The 17,674-nt window shown below is 48.8% G+C and overlaps 1 protein-coding gene across 1 annotated transcript in view; it reads left to right on the top strand.

Annotated features, from left to right (window-relative positions):
* The window catches only part of PAPPA (pappalysin 1), a 216,246-nt gene that overhangs the window by 139,781 nt on the left and 58,791 nt on the right, over positions 1–17,674 (top strand). The window contains exons 11-13 of the mRNA XM_054584482.1: positions 12,634–12,747; positions 13,684–13,819; positions 16,076–16,289. Coding sequence (XP_054440457.1) covers positions 12,634–12,747; positions 13,684–13,819; positions 16,076–16,289 — 464 coding nt within the window. The remainder of the gene's footprint in view (positions 1–12,633; positions 12,748–13,683; positions 13,820–16,075; positions 16,290–17,674) is intronic.

Raw genomic sequence — 17,674 nt, 5'->3', positions numbered from 1 at the left:
AAATGAAGCTGGAGGCAGCTTTGGCCAGAGCACAGCCTGCTCTTCAAAAGCAAAGAGGAGAGGGCCAATGGCTCAGTGGTTTTTCAGCCTTTGCTCCCAAAGTTACAGGTGCAGATCAGAGACCCTGAGACCCACAGGGGGAACCCAGGGACAACGCATGCGGCGTGGCCATCCTGGCATTGAGTGGGGCTCCCTGCAGGTACAGTGACTCCTACTTTGTCTTGGACACAACTCAGAACACACAGCTCTTAATGAGGAAAGCTGGAGAAAAGAAGGAAGGGGGGAGATGGGAGGAAAAACAGAACAAAACAAAAAACCCCCAGTTTTATGAACTTGAGAAAGCCTTGTTCTTTTAACACAAGATGTTTTTAAGTGAAAAATCACTCCTCTGACCTTTCTTCAATAAGCTAGTGTGGTCAAACTGCCATTAACTGCTGCTCAGCTATTTCTAACCAAGGGTTTCGGTGACCAGGCACAAAGTTTGGGCATGGTCACTGCTTTCTTGATTAACTCATGAATATCTCAGGGCTCCCAGAGAAAGGCCCAGAAGAAGTCTGGAGGCTCTCTAAGACATCCTGCTTTGATGTGAGTGGTCCTGAGCTGAGTGATTTCCAGGTTTCAAAGTTTGGCTCCACATCTGGCTGTTTCCCAGTTCCACTCTGGAGCCAGTAGAGAGGGCATTTATGGGTCTGAACTAACTGGATCTGTGGTCTTGGTCTGTGATATCTATTCTTTCCTCAGGCAGCTGTGGAGCACTGGATTTACAGGAGATGATTTCCTGTCCCTGCTCCAGAATCACTGTATCTCAGGATTCTGGTCTAGAACTGGAAGTGTTTCAATTGCTCAACATACTCCTCTAGAACTGGCAGTGCCTCTGGGCTCTGAAATAAAGATCACGACGCTTCAGGCTGGCAGTGCCGCAGGGCTTCCATGCAGAGCTGGCAGTATTCCTGTGTTCCGACCTAGAATCGAGTGAATCTTCTGGCTGACATTAATGACATCTTTTCAATCTGATCCAGAGTCTACACTGCTTTTCTATCCTGATCTAGAATTCGTGAAATTTCATTAATTGCTTTCAGTGTCAATGTTAAGAAAAGAGATTTGGAAACACAGAAAGTTAGCAATGTGTTTTTAAAAAAAAACAATGTGCTCAGAAATCTGTTTGCAGTCATATTCTGCACCTCGAACTTTATTCTTCATGCCTCTGCTCTTGACATCATCTTGGAAGCTGGCTTTGTCATGGCTCAGCTGTGGCCCCGTTTCCCCCTTCTCTTGCCTTTCTTTTTTCTCCAGCCCCTGCTCTCCAGAGCCTGCTTGGCATTGAGGCTCTACCTTTCAGACCTGGCCCTCAGGAAGAGGTTACCTAGGTGGCTTCTTCCTCCGTGCCCCTCAAACACAGAACCTTCTGTGTTGTTCTATCAATGTGAGCACATAATCTTTGACCCTCCCCCAAACCCCTCTATGGATCTGAGATCTCTTTGGCAGAAGAGATTTCTGTCTTGCTTTTTTCCCTCTGGGGTCCATTTTCTCATGTAGACCATGGGGAATAAAGAATCTAACACATAATAAGTGCTATATGAATGTAGATTGAAAGAGTGAATGCATGAATTAATAAGAAAAAAATTGGAGCTTTTTCTGGGAAAAATAATCTGAGTCTTCCAAAAGCAAACAGAGATCTCTGGGAGCCCCCAAACCTCAGCCTCTCATCCCCTAAGAATTTCAAGAAGGTCCCACAGCCCACTCTCTTAACCCCGTCGGCATCTTACTGTTGGAGAAGGCACGTCTGCCATGAAGTCACCCACGGACCATCTGGCTGGGGATCCCGTGTTCCTCTTCTGCTACAGGAGATTACGTAAGCTGGACAGCAGCCTCCAGATGTTAGCAGTTTCTGCTCATTTTTTCCTCCCTTTTCAACAACAATAATAATAATTAAAACAAACAGAGGCCTCATCCCCTACCCGCACCCCTGAAATTACAAACAGGTGGGCCCAGATGCCCTTCCCTCTTCAAAGGCCTCCTCGTCTCTAAGCAGAGCGACCGACCTCTGGCAAGGCCTGCCCTGCTCTGAGCTGAAAAGCCAGGCCCGCTACCCTGTGACTTGGGCCACAGGCCCCAGAGAAGGAACATGGCCATGTCATGAGAAGTCCCTGTGCTGGGCTTTCCCTCTCTCCTCAGCTCCCACCCCCAAAGCCTTGGCCTCCAACTTAAATGGATGTATTTGGAAGAACTAGGTGGCTTAAGAGATTAGTAATGAGATCCCAAGTCTTTCACTGCTGGGTCAGGAGTTCAGAGGCGGGTCTGGGTGACTGGTGAATGGCATAATTACAGAGACTGGAGCAGGCCTGCGGAGGGCCCATGTGAAATGAGCCCTGCCAGGCCTTTCAAGGGAGGAGCTGTCAGCAGCACAAAAGCCGGCCGCCACATCCGACACTAATCACTCTCCCTTGTTAGAGGATTTACTAGCTGAGGCAGCCCGAGCCCCCTGCCTAGCGCCTCCTCAGAACGGGTCTCTGGGTCTCCTCTCTGGAAGATGGGGAGACACTGCTGACCCCATGGGGTGGAGTTGTGGGAACTAACACTTCATACGGTGTAAATTGGTGGCCGGTGTCCTTATTGGAGTAATTGCTGTCCCTGGTATGGTGATGATTTCTTCCCCTGCCCTGGTCTCGGTCTCCCCACCTGGAATTGGGTAGTATGAAACCTCCCCTTCACAGCGAATTAAGGAGGGCGCTAAGGGAGGAGAAAGCAGCTAGGTGCTTGTCAGCATCACCAGTACTGTCACCATCCTCGTTACGGTCTCCATTTTCACCGCGTGGGCCTCAGCTTCCTCCTCTGTGCAAGAGGAACAGACTTGGAGTAACACACGCAGGCGGCAGACCCAGACTTGAGCACTTCTGACAGGTGTGGCTTTGGCGCGCTCTCCACCCCCCGCCTCACAAGGATGTGAGGGTCTGCACTCGGAACACAGGTGCTGGTCATAGTTGCTGGTTGAAATGGTGGCACAGAAAGCATGGGTTTGCCACCTATCGTGGATGGTCTGTCAGGCCTCTTGCATTGAAGAAGGCCTTTTCCCTTTGAAGAAGGTTGGGACATCCGATTTCTGTCCCCTAGAAATCCAGAGCCTCTGTCTGCGAAATTAAGCATGGGCAGTCCCCAAGAATCAGTTCTAGGATTCCAAACCGTCTCCTTTCTAAGAAGTTGCTTCTCCTCCTGTACAAACGTTGGTACGCAGTAGGATGGTGATGTCTGCGGTGATTTCTTCGCTCGGTTCCCTTTGAAAGCCTAGGCTTTTTCTGCGTGATCATTTGATCAGGCCAATAGCGTGCACCCCAGACCACAAGATTCCAGACCTGTGCGGAGGAACAGGCCTGGAGGATGTTAGACCCCTTAGGAGTGTCAGAGTATGTTAGGGACAGGCCCCAGAGGGAAATGAGGTGCTAATCACCCTAGAGCAGAGCTCCAAGGCTGGAGGGCATGGATGCCAAGTTATCTTATCTGGAAGTGTCTCCTGGGTAGAGGCCCTGAGGTCTGCTGCTACTTCCAGGACTCTGGCTGGGAGGAAGGAGGCATCCTCTTCTCCACACACAGGCCCTATGAATAGCAGGAAATGCTTCTTGACTTGATTGTCAGTGCCTGCCAAATAATAAATCCTGGAATTGAAAGAAAGGCGATCCACCCCTCCCCCACCCCTCCCTCTATCTCTTTAAGGCAGGCATCAAAGGGCAAAGCTGCTCTGGAGGCCTGGGGAAAGTGATAATTGTTTCTAATGGTCGGTACAAGAAAGCCTGGTGTCCCTGTCTCTCTCTCTCTCTCTCTTTCTATCTGTCTCTCATTCTCTTGGATCTCTCTTCCTTATGATCAAGTGTGTAAAAAGGGCCTTGGATAAGGGAATTGGTGTGTGTGTGTGTGAGTGTGTGTGTGTGTGTGTGTGTGTGTGTGTGTGTGTGTGTGATGTTCTGTATCTTTAAACCCCTAGTTACCCTTTAAGTTTTCTATGTTCAGGGGGGTCAATTTGGAATAAGGGGCATAGGAAAGAGGTCAGGGTGGGCCTAAGAGCGGGGAGAAGAACGCAGGCGGGAGAGGACTCCAGTACTCTGCAGCCAATGAGGGAGGCCCTGAACCTGGAATTGGAGCACTTGGGTTGCATGTGTTCATTTACACACTATTTGAGATAAGGCACCTGAAGTACTGGTTAGCCTGACATACAGACAGCAAAGGATCAATAACATTATTGTTATTGCTGTTAGTTCATTTCTTTCACTCAGCTAATATTTGCTCAGTGCCTACTTTAGGCCTTCTTCTGCTGTGAATACTGGAGATATAGCAAGCAAGACCTCATTCTTTTTCTCAGTGAGCTAACAGCCAAACAGTTCAAGGGTTGCAAATAGGTTCATTTCTTGGGCCAGTCCTGACCAATCATGAGTGGCTCACAGTAGCCTTTTGTTGAGGTGGAGTCGGAGGTCTACACTCCGGGGAAGAGCCTGCACTGTTTAATTAACGACGCCTGTCCTGGGCAAGAGATGGGGAATGCCCGCACTGATGCCACATGTCCTTGAAGCTCACACACAGAGACAGGTGGACATATGAGAAACGCCAGTGCAAGTGCATTGCAGAAAGGGTATGACCAAGGAAGTCCAGCCGCAGGATGGGAAAACAATGGACTTTGAGTCAGACCACTTGGCTTTGACTCCTAAGTGATGGGAGAGTGACCAATGTCTTCAAAATCTCAGTCTTTATTTCTAATGTGGAGACAAAACTATTTACTCTTCAGGGTTATTATGAGGGCCAGGTGTGATTCTTCATGGGAAGTGCCCTTGCTTGTAGGCCGTCTTTAAGACTTGGTGCCCTTTCCCTCCCACATGGGGGTGCTGAGGAGGGAGCAACATGTTCAGGCTTGACGAAGGGTGGCTTTATTTTACCTGGACCACTTCATCTGCCTCTCTCCCAAGGCTCTTTACAACCAGGGACTGCTGGCTGCCTCCTAGTAGGCCTTCCCTCCTGCAGGCATCATTTCCAGCAACTCTGCCCCTCTTGCAACCTTGCAACTCTTGGGAAAATCACTTGGCACTGGACCTGCAAGCCTAAGGTCAAAATGCAGCCTAAGTAGAAATATTGGGAAACACTGCCTGGTGCATGTGTGCACGCGTGCGTCCGTGGTGCATTTATGTGTATTGTTACTGTCAGCATGAACCCCCACACTCACCCCTCCCTACTCCCTTTTCTCTTTTTTTCTATGAGGCCCATTCCCAAGTCCCTTTGGGTTGAAAGAGGAAATTGGAGAGGATGGGCTAGAAGTTTGACAAGCACTTCCTCCCTCCTGTGATTGACAAAAGGGCATGTAAATCTGTAAAAGCGAAATTCAATAGAAACCTCATGGCATCTCCCCTGTGTGGGAAAATACCAGAACTCCTGCTTCCCTGTTCTCCCTCTGTCTTCCCGCCTTTGTGTACATCGTGTGTGGGTGGAAGATAAACTGGATTTAAAAAACCCTTTGAAAGCAAGGCATCGTTAACTCCTCTAATTGAAAGCAGTCTTCGGCAAAGGAGGGGGTTTAGAGGCGAGTGCTGGATGTAGTGGCTGGCAGTGCATGGAGTGGACAAGAGTCCCCAAGTCCTAGGGATGCAGAGGCCTCTCCTTCTCTCATTCTGGGCACCCCCAGGCACCACCAGATACCCTGGCCCATCCCAGAGGAGCTTACACCTTGTCTTCAAGGCGGTCTCTCCCCTCTGGGCTCCATCCCCATCTATCTATTGGATGCTGTGGCTGGAATCACATCTCTGAGGACCATCCCAGCTCAAACATCCAGTATCCTCAAAGCTCTGGAGAGGATCTTCCAGCTCTTTTGCAGCACACACAGAAAAGAAAGACCTAAAAGAAAACAAAACAAAAAACCCATTGCTGAAATGGATGCAGTCAGCATTTGCTGTGCCTCCAGGTATCTCCAATGGAAGAGGTGGCTGTGAAATTAGCCTTCCACCTCAGAGTATCAGAGCCTTGGGACCCGTGAGTCGACACAGAGGCCGACAGCATAATCGCACTGCCTCAGAGAGCCAACGCTTTCTCCAGCGGCAGTCCCTGGGAAGAGGCTGGAAGCCAAACGCTGGTAGTCAGTCAGAACTGAAAAGCCCTTGGGGGATGCATCATGCTCTGTCCTCTACAGGTGGGAAGGGTGAGGGCCGGAAGTCAGTGATCGAGTCAGTGCTGGGAGGCAGGTCCCTGGCCTGGCCATCCAGAGCTCTTACAACCACATAGCCCTGCCCAGGGCAGACCTGTAAGGGCCTGCTTTCGTCTGCTGAAGCTCCTTCTACTCAGGAGCCCAGGAGAAATCCCAAGTCCATCCTCCTCCATAACAGCCCTGGGAGATATGGAGGCAGGCCCATGAGCTTGTACTTGGATTTGAACCCTGGCTCTACTAATTAGTTGTGTGACCTAAGGCAAATTACCAGGCCTCAGTGTCCTCATCTAATATAAAAATGGGGATCATAATCATACCTACCTCACAGAGCTGTTGTGGGGATTGCATGATTGAGCGCACATGGAGTCCTTAAAACAGGGCCAGCCTTGACCAGGCACACAGTGCACGCTGCTGCTGCTCTGCTGTTGTTCCTCTTGTTCACCGAGCAACTGTTGCGTCCCATGTGCTGGGCAGTTTGCGAAGATCTACTGGAAGGTAAATAAAACACGGTTCTTGCCTTGGAAGTCTTCAGAGTTTAAAGGGGCAAGACTGGGCTCTAAATAACCATAATCCAACTTGACAAGTGCTGTAACTGACGCATATACAAAGAACTATATGGACACATAAGAGAGAGCTGTTAATTCTGCCTGGGGGTGAGCAAAGGCTTTCAGGGGTGGGGTTGGGCGATACTTGAGACTGGCTTTGAAGTGTGTGCAGTGTTTCACCAAATATCCTGTCCAGTGCAGGAGGGGGGATCTGGGGGTGCAGGGAGAAGTCGGGGCACATGCGTCGTGGTGGCAGACTGTGCGGCATGTGGGAGAAAGTGTTGTTCAGTGAGAAGGGAGCACTGCTGTGTACCTGTGGGGTCACCTGCCTGCTGCTTGTGCAGGGAACCCCGCCGGCAGCCAAGGCAGAGACGTGCTGAACCAGCTGTGTCTACCAAACTGTCCACCCTGCGGTCCATGGGAAGACATGGGGGGTGGGGGTGATAAGTAGCAGGGTGATAGGGTTAGCTTTTTACTTTGGGAAGTTGCTTATTATGTGTGGAATGACTGGTGGCCCACAGAGTGGTAATTGGCGCCCTCTTCTCCATCAGAGGAAGCGGAGGTTTTGACCAAGACCAGCAACAGCAGTGGTGCTTGGTGACTGAGTCCACAGAACGAGAAATGACAGGGATCAAGTTCCATACACAGCTGGATGTATGACCTTGAAAGAGTTATTTTAAGCGTCTGTGCCTCATTTCCTCATCCTAGAAATGGGATGATGATTTCAACCTCACAGAGTGATTATGAAGATTAAATGATGTTGTGATCATGAGGCCCTTGGTGAACATTACTACTGCAGGTGGCCTTAAGTAGCCAATATACTTAGAGATTATTTAATGCAAGCACGACATTTCACAGGTGGGAAAATTGATGGCCAGCTGATAAGTGACACAGCCAGAAGTGACCCAGGTCTATGGGTGGTCATTTAGGTAACCAGGTGTCTCTGAAGATGATGGAGGGTCTAAGGGATGGTGCTCAAAATAAGAGGCTCCCCTCAAGGCCAAGGGGGAACATGGTTGCTTGCCCCTTGGTTCCTACAGGAGCTAAGATGGGGATAAGAGGCACTGGCCTTTTCGGACTCCATCAGGGACCCAGGGCTGGGTCTGTTGGAGAAGAGAGAGGCGTGGACACCAGAAGTCTTGTCTGCTGTTTGTGCCAGAAATTCTTGGGGCAAAAGGGAGAGCTCTCGCTAGAGATGGTTCTACCCAGCCAAGGTAGGACTGATAGGGGGCAGAGCACAGGTAATGAAAGGGCATCACATTTTGCATTTTTGTAACAATTTTGCCATGTATTTACTGTGTTGTACTGTGCAAAACACCTACCGCCCTTGACCACTGAACACGGAATCCTCTCAATACAGAGCCTGTCTTCAAGTTCTCGGAACGAGTAGGAGAAAGTACAGCCAGGTATCTTCCCCTGGCTGTTGGGAAGAATTGTCCAAAGGTAAACTGATCTGTCTACAAATAAAACCAAGTTCTCTGCCCATGAAGTAATCAAGAAGATGCTGGTAATCCCTCCTCCAAACCTGACAAAACCCAAGTGAGGGTGCTTGCCCCCCCACCCCCGCCACATGTACTCATTCCCTAGCAATGTTATGTAAATGTCCTTTCCTGCTTTGCTAGATCATTTATTTATTAGTGTATTCATTCATGTAATGAACATCAGTATTTTAATCATTGAAAGTATTTGTTTTATTTCATTTTATTGTGATGAAACACATAACAAGAGATTTCCCCTCTGAAGTTTTTAGAATAGAGTATTGTTGGCACTAGGTACAATGTTGTACAGCAGACCTCTAGAACTTAATCATCTTCTTTAATTGACACTTTATGCCCATTGATCAGCAACTCCCTTTTTCCCTTCCCCAGCCCCTGGCTACTACCATTCCACTCTTCGATTCTTTGAATTTGACTATTTTAGACACCTCATTTAAGGGAAATCATGTGGTACTTGCCTTTTTGTGACTGCCTTATTTTACTTAGCATAATGTCCTCAAGGTTAATTTATATTGCCTTAAATGGCAGGATTTCCCCTTTCCAAGGCTGAATAATATTAAACTGCATGCGTATGCCACATTTTGTTTATCAGTGTGTCTCTTGGTGGGCTGCTAGGTTATTTCCACCTCTTGGCTGTTGTGAATGATACTGCAGTGTACATGGAAGTGGGCAATGCAGAAAGGTAGGTTTTGGCTATAGGAAACCCCTCTTTATCTGTTGAGGGGAACCTGAAGCCTAGAGGCTACAGATGTTTCTAGAACTCCCTTGATGGGTACCATAAGATAGTGAGTGATGTGAAGGGAGGGACCAGATCTTGTCCATACCAGTGTGACAAAGGGGGTAAAAATGTTACTATGTTCAACCCCCTGACGTCTCTGGCCTTAGGGGGCTGGGTGGAGCCCTTGGCACCATCAGAAAGATCTGTGGGCCTGCGAGCAGAGATCTAAGGGAAAGCAGAATGGCTCTGAGTTTTAAGAGAGGTGCAGATTGAAAGGGGGACAAGGTTGGGAGAGATTGGGAAGGTCACTGGACTGAGTGACACTGAAGAAACTGGAGAAAGGGAGACGACGAGTGAAGAGAAAGAAACTTGGGGTCCCGGTGGGGGACCTTGAGACCACGTGGAGTATGTGATGTAGCTCTCCTGCTTGTTCCTCCACAGGCTGTTCAGCAAAGTCAACGTTGCTCAGTAATGCTTATAGAGTTGGGTTTGCATTTTTGAAAGGTGCAAAAAGAGGCATGGATGAAAACAGAGCATCCCCCATAGAATTGGTTACCTTGGGTTCACACTTGCATCCTTCTGACAGCCTTAAGGCGATGGGCAAGGCTCTTTTTCTTTCAGGGCTTTGGAGCCCCTTGAACCATGTACCTTCAAGAAGTGGCTGCTGAATGAACAAATTCATGCAAGGTCTATAAAAGCAGGAAGCCTGTGAGTGTCTGCTCCCCTGCAGCCTCCTCCCACCTCCCCAGGAACGTAGATGGTTTCAAGATCAACTGGGGCTTTGGGCAAAGGTTCAGCTGGATTTGTTTGTTCCTCTCTGATCTGCTTGACTGTCCCTGGTCAGGATCCCAGCCAGCCTGAAGCAAACACAAAAACTAAATAGGAAAACCGGAGAATAAAGTTAACAGCAGCATGTTCTTCTAAAGCCCTGTCTAGTGCTGATAGGGCTGACGAGATAAGAGGAAATTGTATTTAAGCAGTAATAGGGTTTTGTCCATGGAGACTTCTCTGACCGTGAATGCTTTAGATGCGAAGATAAGCCCCCCACCCCACTCCAGCCCTCCGGAGATATGCTCCCCCACGCTCTGCTGGGGGACAGGCAGCTAAGTACACAAGGGGAAAGAATTCCAAAATGATACATGTCGAATTGCTGGCCTGGATTTCAAATGCCACAGATAGTTTATGCAAAGTCTTGCACTGTTGTAAAATGTAACACAATCCATTGGCAGATCTGCCGAAGCTCTGTCCCAGTTGTTTTTGAGAAAAATAAATAAACTTGAAAACGTCTTCCAGCCCATAATGTGACTGTGTTTTACCCATAGTCTCCTGGGTGTTAGGCTTCTAGAGATCTGAGAAACTGAAGCCATCACCTAATTCCTGGCCAATGAAATGGTTGATTCTTGGGACCCTCACTCTCCTTAAGAAGTTACCTGTGACGTTCCGGAAACCAATACTGTATTTCCAGGACCCACTGATGCCTTGGGGAGGGGAGAGGGAAATTTTGGCAATGGACATATTTCAATACTTTTCAGTGTTTTTAAAGCAGTGAGACTCTTTTCTTAAATTAAATTTACAAGGCAGCTCAATATCTAAAACAGATGATGCTCAGATGATGCTCTGGTTGAAACGGTGGAGCAGAAACTAAGCAGATTTTCCCCGTCCTGATCTCCAAGCCAACACGTCTGAGGAACCCTAGGAATTTACAGGTGATACCTTGAAAGCCTATGATGCAATCCAGCATTCAAACATGAAAGATAAACCCAAGGGCGAGCAGGGAGAAATAACTAGTCCACAGTTCAACGTCAAGTTTTGAGAGAGCTTGGTCCAGAACCAGGCCTTCTTCCAAAGCCAGCTCACCAGTGCAGAACTCTTGGGTGACAATGTGTAATTCTCCAAAGTTGGTTAAGCAACTTCCTTCCTTTATTTGATGTTTCAAGAATGAATCGATGCAAATGTTAACATTAAGGAAAACTAGACAAAGGGCATAGGGAACTCCCAGTATTATCTTTGCAACTTTTCTGTTAAAAAAAAAAAAGAAAAAGAAATTACTCCAAAACCAAAGGTTATTATTTTTTTAAAGGTATTGATGCTTGTAGTTGTAGGTTATAATGCAGTCAAGTATTTTATCTTGACTGTGGTTAGTGAATTTGATGTATGACTTCTCTACTCCATTTTCAGTTCTTCTACTCTTATCTATATGAATCTTTGGGTATAGTCTTGTTCTGTCTGATTTTTAAAAAAATAAGTGACACCAAAATATGCCTATCCACTTAGGTCCTGTTTTTTGTATTTCACTCACTGGTATGTTTTTGCAGTCTCTCCATGTTGATGTCTATGAACTCATAAGGAGGGCTTCCATTTTCTTGGCCATGACCCATACAGAACAAGTGTTAAATATTGTTCATATCAGCCCGGCATATGAATCTCATTCAGTCCTCATATATTCTTTTGCTTATAGGATCCCATCATGTAAATATGTTATATTTTATGCATTTCTTCCCTAACAGATGAACATGTAAATTATTTCAAAAGTTTTGCTACTGTAGATATTGATGGAACAGATAGTCTTGATCCTTGAATATTTTGATCCTCTCTAGGTCAGCCTTACGGTTTAGATGAGTAGACTGACCTATAGATGCGGAAGGACAGGCCCAAATTCACAGGGAGGTTTTGAGAGAGGAGCCACATTAGAACTCAGAGGAAAAGCCCTGATGCAGGATGACCTTCTGCTAACATCCGGACCAATCACAAGAACAGCCCAGCTTTTCCTTTCCTATTCCATCAGAGCCCTCTTCTGTTCTACAGTTGCAGTATGCATGCATATGTGATTACTTGATGAAAATCTGCACACGTTGTCACTGTAAGCTCCCCACCATCTGTCCTGTCTACCATCTCACCTCACAGTGCTTAGCAAACAGCAGTTACTCAATAAATGTCATTTGAACGAATGAATGAACCAATGAAGGAAAAAACATTTGGATACACACAAACCCCCTAAGTTTTTAAGAATTCTACTTGCTTATACACGCTGTGTGTTTCTTTTAGTACCATTGAGAATATCATTGAGAATGCAGATGTGTGCATGTGTTTGTGTATGTATATTTACATATATTTATGGGAAGTGGTGGAGCTGCTTTTGTTTGGGGGAAGCAAATGCTCATACTATCATAGTCTTGCTGTGTCGTTTGTATAGCCCTGAGAAAATTTACAGATTTATTATAAAGCGGACTACTTTGCATTCCAGGGTCTGTATGAGATCCAGCCCCTCCACCTGCCTTTTCTGCCACCTTCCCCAAGGCCTAATAATACCAGGGAGCTTATCACAACTTAACCCTTCTGGGTTTCTGCTTTCCTCTGAGCCTCTGCTTCTGTTCCCTCTACTTGCAATGCCCTTCCCTTATCTCTACCCTGTTCTTCCAGACCCAACTCAAATATCAGCTTCTCTAGGATTTGTCCCTGTAAGAATGATTCTGTCAACTCCACCACCAAACGTGTTACCTGTTCTTTCTTTGACACCAGTGAGGATTTCCTCTTCTATGTGAGAACATGGGCTTCTGGCATAGGGTGTTGTCTCTTCATCCCCTGCTTCTTCCTGCCGTGCCAAGGACAAAATATGTACATAGCAAAGATTTATAAAATTAAATTTAATTCAACCACTGAGACCCTCCACAACGCTTGTTTTTCTTTATGTCTCCCCAGGTTTGTCGAACCAAGGTGATCGATCTCAGTGAGGGCATTTCCCAGCATGCCTGGTATCCTTGCACCATCAACTACCCGCAGTCCCAGATGACGCAGACCACCTTCTGGCTCCGGGTAAGCCAAAGCCTGGAGAGCCTCAGAACCTCCAGGGGCCCCCAGGAAGCACAACCTCCCATGACCCTTCCTCAAGATGGTTTGTGTACCCACTGACGGTACTCATTGTAAGGACAGGGAACACATTTAATGGTGGGGATGCTTCCTGAAATGGGGTCCCTTACTTGCCTGTGAAATACCCCCCAGTCATGCTTGTTTGGGCAGAGTTTGGATACCTTTCTCTGCCTGGAACCTCCTATTCATTGTTCAAGACCTTTTAAAATTGTCTTCTCTTCCCTGAAGATTTTAGTGATACCCCCCCCAGAGAAACGTGACTATTCTCTCCCTTCTAGTCCTGGACATCTTTGGTCATCTGTTGGATGGCACTTGTCACATGGCATTACATAGCTGTCTATGAGCCCAGCTTCCTAGGACTGTGGATTGTATCGAGTTTTGATTTGCATGCCACTGACCTCTGTTGAACTTCATAGTCTGCAGTGATGTAAGAGCCATGTCTTATTTAGCTTGTACAGCGGCTGGCATGGAGGAGTGACAGATGATAACAGGACCCTTGTGTGTTTGTGTGCAGTTTCAGTATGTACCAGACCCTTTACTCCCACTGTGTTACTGGGCCTGCCCATCACCCCATGATGCAGCTCTTTACTCAACCCGCCACTTGGAGGAGAGAGAACGCGGGCCCAGAGCAGCACAGCCGCCACTGCACATCCGCAGGAGCATCTCAGAAGGAGCAGAGCCAGAACTGGAACAGAGTCTCTTATCTCAGAGCCTGTGCTTTTCACTGTCAGGTTTTGCTGCCTCTCTGTTCCTGTCATGGAGCCATGATGAGTGATCTAGTTCCTGAAATTGAAGATTCTCCTCAAAACCCCTGCCCTGTGGCTGCTTCCCTATCATGGGACAGAGGGCATGAGTGACCGTCTTATGTCATGTGCATTTCAGGCATACTTTTCTCAGCCGATGGTTGCTGCCGCTGTCATTGTTCACCTGGTGACTGATGGGACCTATTACGGGGACCAAAGGCAGGAAACCATCAGTGTCCAGCTGCTCGATACCAAAGATCAGAGCCACGATTTAGGTGAGCCTGTCCCCTCTGGCCTGACTTGCTCTTGGTACCTGGTTTCACATTTTCCCATGCGTGGCTGTGAGGATCTGCTGAGAATGAACTCTTCCTTCCCCTTTCCTTTTCCTTGTTCTCTACTGGCATTCTGACTGACTTCAAATCAGGTTCTATTTGTGTAGCTAGCGGAGCCTGAATCTGACAGGTACAGGGATGAGGGGGTCCTTGTAAAAGTCCTCCCTGCAGTCACTGCCTTCTGCCAGGCACCTTTAACCTCAGCCTCCCATTGGATCTTCCAAAGACGCTGGAAGGGAGACTGAGCAAAGGCCGTTTCCCACCATACATATCAGCACCTGAGACCCAAAGAGACCCCGGGTCGCACTGCAGTAGCTCCTCACCGTATAGCCAAAGGTGCCTGTGAATGCCTCCAGAGTGCTGGCCGTGGGTCCAGCATGAGCTGCAGACTTTTCTACGGGAGTGAGAACAGGAAAGGGTCTGATTCAAGAGTAGGAAGACAGGTGAGAAGTCAGCTGCCCCAGAACAAGGGCTACTGTTGTCGCTTGTGCCACTCTGCTTCTGTATATCCCCGTGAGCCGTGGGACGGAGGAGGGAGCCCCATCTCCAGAGCTGATAGCCAAAGTTTGAATCCTGTCCCGCCACTCCCTCACCTGGAAAATGCGAGCACTTTTCTCCACGTCTCGGTGCCTCATTAACAGTTCTGCCTTCCCTGTTACGCACATCGGAGACAATGATACCATTTTACAGTCAGAGCAACATGTTAAATAAGATATGCCTTGAGACTATTGTGACCCATGCGTAGCACAAGACCTGGCGCTGAGGAAGCGCTGGTGCCTGCTCCCCCATTTCCAGGACAGCCATTCCAGGGGTTTGGGATTCCAGGCCAGCCCTGAGGTCCAGGCTTCAAAGCCGTGCCCACACTGTTCCACAGGGAGCTCATTTCAAAGACCCCTAGGAAGCAGGCCGGCAAGGGGTCATTCCGGGGTCAAGCAGAAGCCAAGGGAGCAGCGAGGGCTTTTGTGTTTTGTTTTTATGTTTACTTATTTAGTTAGCTTTAAAGGCATGGGGGAACATACTAATAAGGAAGAGAAAGAAAACCCCTCTGGACTTATCTGGATTCCTGGTAAATTTCCCTAAGTGGGAAGCAAATATTTTCATAGCTGTCCTGGCAGAGCATACCACAGCCAGGCTCTAAGCAGAGGTTTCTCGGCACAGTGGGGAAAAGTCTGGTTCCAGGGAAGCTCTTTAGATCCTGCTACTTGATGCCTGAGATTTCCACATGTCCCTGTTGCTCCCCACCGGGTCCTCGTCCTCTGTCCTCAGCATCCTGACATGCCCTGCGGAGGCTTCGCGGCTCCGAGAGTGGACCGCGGACAGGGGCTGCCAGACCAGGAACTTCATGTCCCAGCCTAGCAGGACTGCCCGGACGTGGTTAGGGTTATACCGTTTTGTAGATAGAGAGACTGAGTGTTAGGGTTTGCCGGAGTCACGTAGGAAGAAAGTGGCTAAAGCCAGAATCGAGCTGAGTTCCATCAACACCAAAGCCTGCTTCAGTTCACCCCTCCATCCCTACCCATCACTCTCTTCCCTCTCCGCCTGGATGTACCATTTCTCCCTGCCCCTCTCCCTTCCATCCTGAAGCCAGAGGGCACGCTCCCCATTCTAGAAAGAACCAGGGGATTTGGAGTGAGGCGAGCTTGGATTCTACTTCAACTTGGCTGATTTGTGTCCCTCTGGAAAGCCACGTCCTGCTCAGGATTCTCAGTCCCCTGTCTACAGAACGGCTGCAGAGACCCGTACCTAACAATAGGGCTGCTTCCAAGTTCCTAGATTAAAAATGAGAGTAGCCCCCCTCCCACCTCCCCGAATGGCCTGTTGCTGTGAATTATTTCTGGGAAGGCAGCCTGAAAACTGGCAACTCAGACCATCAAGCCCTAACGCAATGTGGGAGGGAGGAGAGGGCCAGTGAGGCTTGGCTGAGGGGTGGCCCTTTGGGGGAGGAGAGGGGCCCTGGGTGCTAGGTGAAGGGAAAGCTTAGGGGGCAGGGAGGCAAGGGGGTTGGAAAGATTTGGAACCAAGAGAGAAAGGCAGACAAAGAAACTTTCAATCAAACTCAAAATCCCCACCGGCCACCCAATGGTGCTTTTGTGCAGTGACATGAAAGGGTCTGGGGGCTTCGGGAAGGGCCCGTTGGGGAGGGCGTGACTGGCCTTGAGTAATGAGCCCGGCCCCCCGGCCCTCTGTCTCCCCTGACAGGCCTCCATGTCCTGAGCTGCAGGAACAATCCCCTGATTATCCCTGTGGTCCATGACCTCAGCCAGCCCTTCTACCACAGCCAGGCGGTACGTGTGAGCTTCAGTTCACCCCTGGTCGCCATCTCGGGGGTGGCCCTCCGCTCCTTCGACAGCTTTGACCCCGTCACCCTGAGCAGCTGCCAGAGAGGGGAGACCTACAGCTCCGCGGAGCAGAGGTAAGGCGCCCTGGGCCTGCTCGCCCTGGGCCGCTTGATAGCCAAGTGGAGATAGAGGAGCTCTGGAACGGGGTAGCCATGTGCATTGCTGTAGAAATCTGTGTGTGTCTCCCTCTCCATCTTCTGGGCTCCAGTCGGCTCTGCCTTTGGGCCTGAATTCCAGGGCTGAGGAAGGGCAGCAGGGACGGGTTGTGCAAAGAGGACCTCCCTCCCCTGGCTTGTAGTCGCAGAGCTGACAGCGGCTTGCAGAGTGACCCTGGGGACATCGCTTTCTCTCTCCAGGCCTTAACATCCTCATTTGAACCAAGAGAAGATAGGTGGATTAACTTGCTTTCAGCTCTGAAGTCCTAGAATATTCTGCTTCTTAAGTGGCACAGACAGGAGGCATAACCCTCTGAAATTTGGAAGGAAGGAGAGGGACTGTGGTTTGTTTTCATCCCAGCTCACTGTGTGTTTCAGTGACAGGTGAAGTCTCTATGTCCCCTCGAAGCCCAGCTCTGGAGATCCCTGCCGTGGTCTAGGAGCCTTTGTTTTCGCTGCATAACTCCAGTTCCTTAGTGCTCCTCATTGGGCATCTGTTAATGAACCTAGTTTAGGGCTAGAAGAGGAAGGTGTGTCCTGGACAGAATAGGAGCTTTGGTGATCCTCTTCCTGGATCTGAACCTACCCCTCCCTGCCTGTGTGTCCATGAATACATCGCCTCACTTTTCTAAGTCGCAGTTTTCTGTCTGGAATAAACAAGTGATCATACCTACCCCGCAGGGTGGTCATGAGGGTTCAAGGGTGCGCTGCAGACGAAGGTGCTCTTACAAGCTGTGAGGCACCATGCAAAGATGATGCTTTACTAGAGGACACTTACCTCCATATGATGACTGTGATTTTCAGCACAGAATTCTGCATGGAGCTCTCCAAGTGAGAGCTGGGAGAAGCCTCAGAGATTATCTAGTACTTAAAAGTGTCCAAACTTCTGTACCCTCTATAACTCGAGGACCCCAAAAAGGGGAGGACTGGTCCAGAGTCACACGGCGTCTCTCATGTTTGTTTAATGAGACCCAGAAGGAGAAAGGAAGAGTTGGGGTCTCAGTGCACACCCCTGGAGTGAGGCCCTCTGAAAGGCGATTCAGCCCTGCCCCCCATACCTGGGAGCGAGGCGAGGACAGGGGGTGGGAGGGGGCCTTCGGCCTTTCCCACGCCGCTGCTACCGCATAGCACGCAAAAAGTGGTTGCAAAACCCACATTGCTTTGCACCCACTGTCTCTAGCTTCTGTTGTGCAAAGTTTGTTGCAATCCTTTGGAGGCCAGAGCTCCAAAATATCACTCATTGTTGAATTTCAACCTAAGAGGGCTTTTTCATCCCCGGCTTTCCAGACTATCAAAATAAGTTC

This window comes from Pteronotus mesoamericanus, unplaced genomic scaffold, assembly GCF_021234165.1.
Source record: "Pteronotus mesoamericanus isolate MK-2021 breed Mesoamerican mustached bat unplaced genomic scaffold, CSHL_Meso_final contig_78, whole genome shotgun sequence".
In the NCBI taxonomy this organism is placed as follows: domain Eukaryota; kingdom Metazoa; phylum Chordata; class Mammalia; order Chiroptera; family Mormoopidae; genus Pteronotus; species Pteronotus mesoamericanus.
The sequence above is the reverse complement of the archived record's forward strand: the minus strand, read 5'-3'. Positions and strand labels throughout refer to the sequence as shown.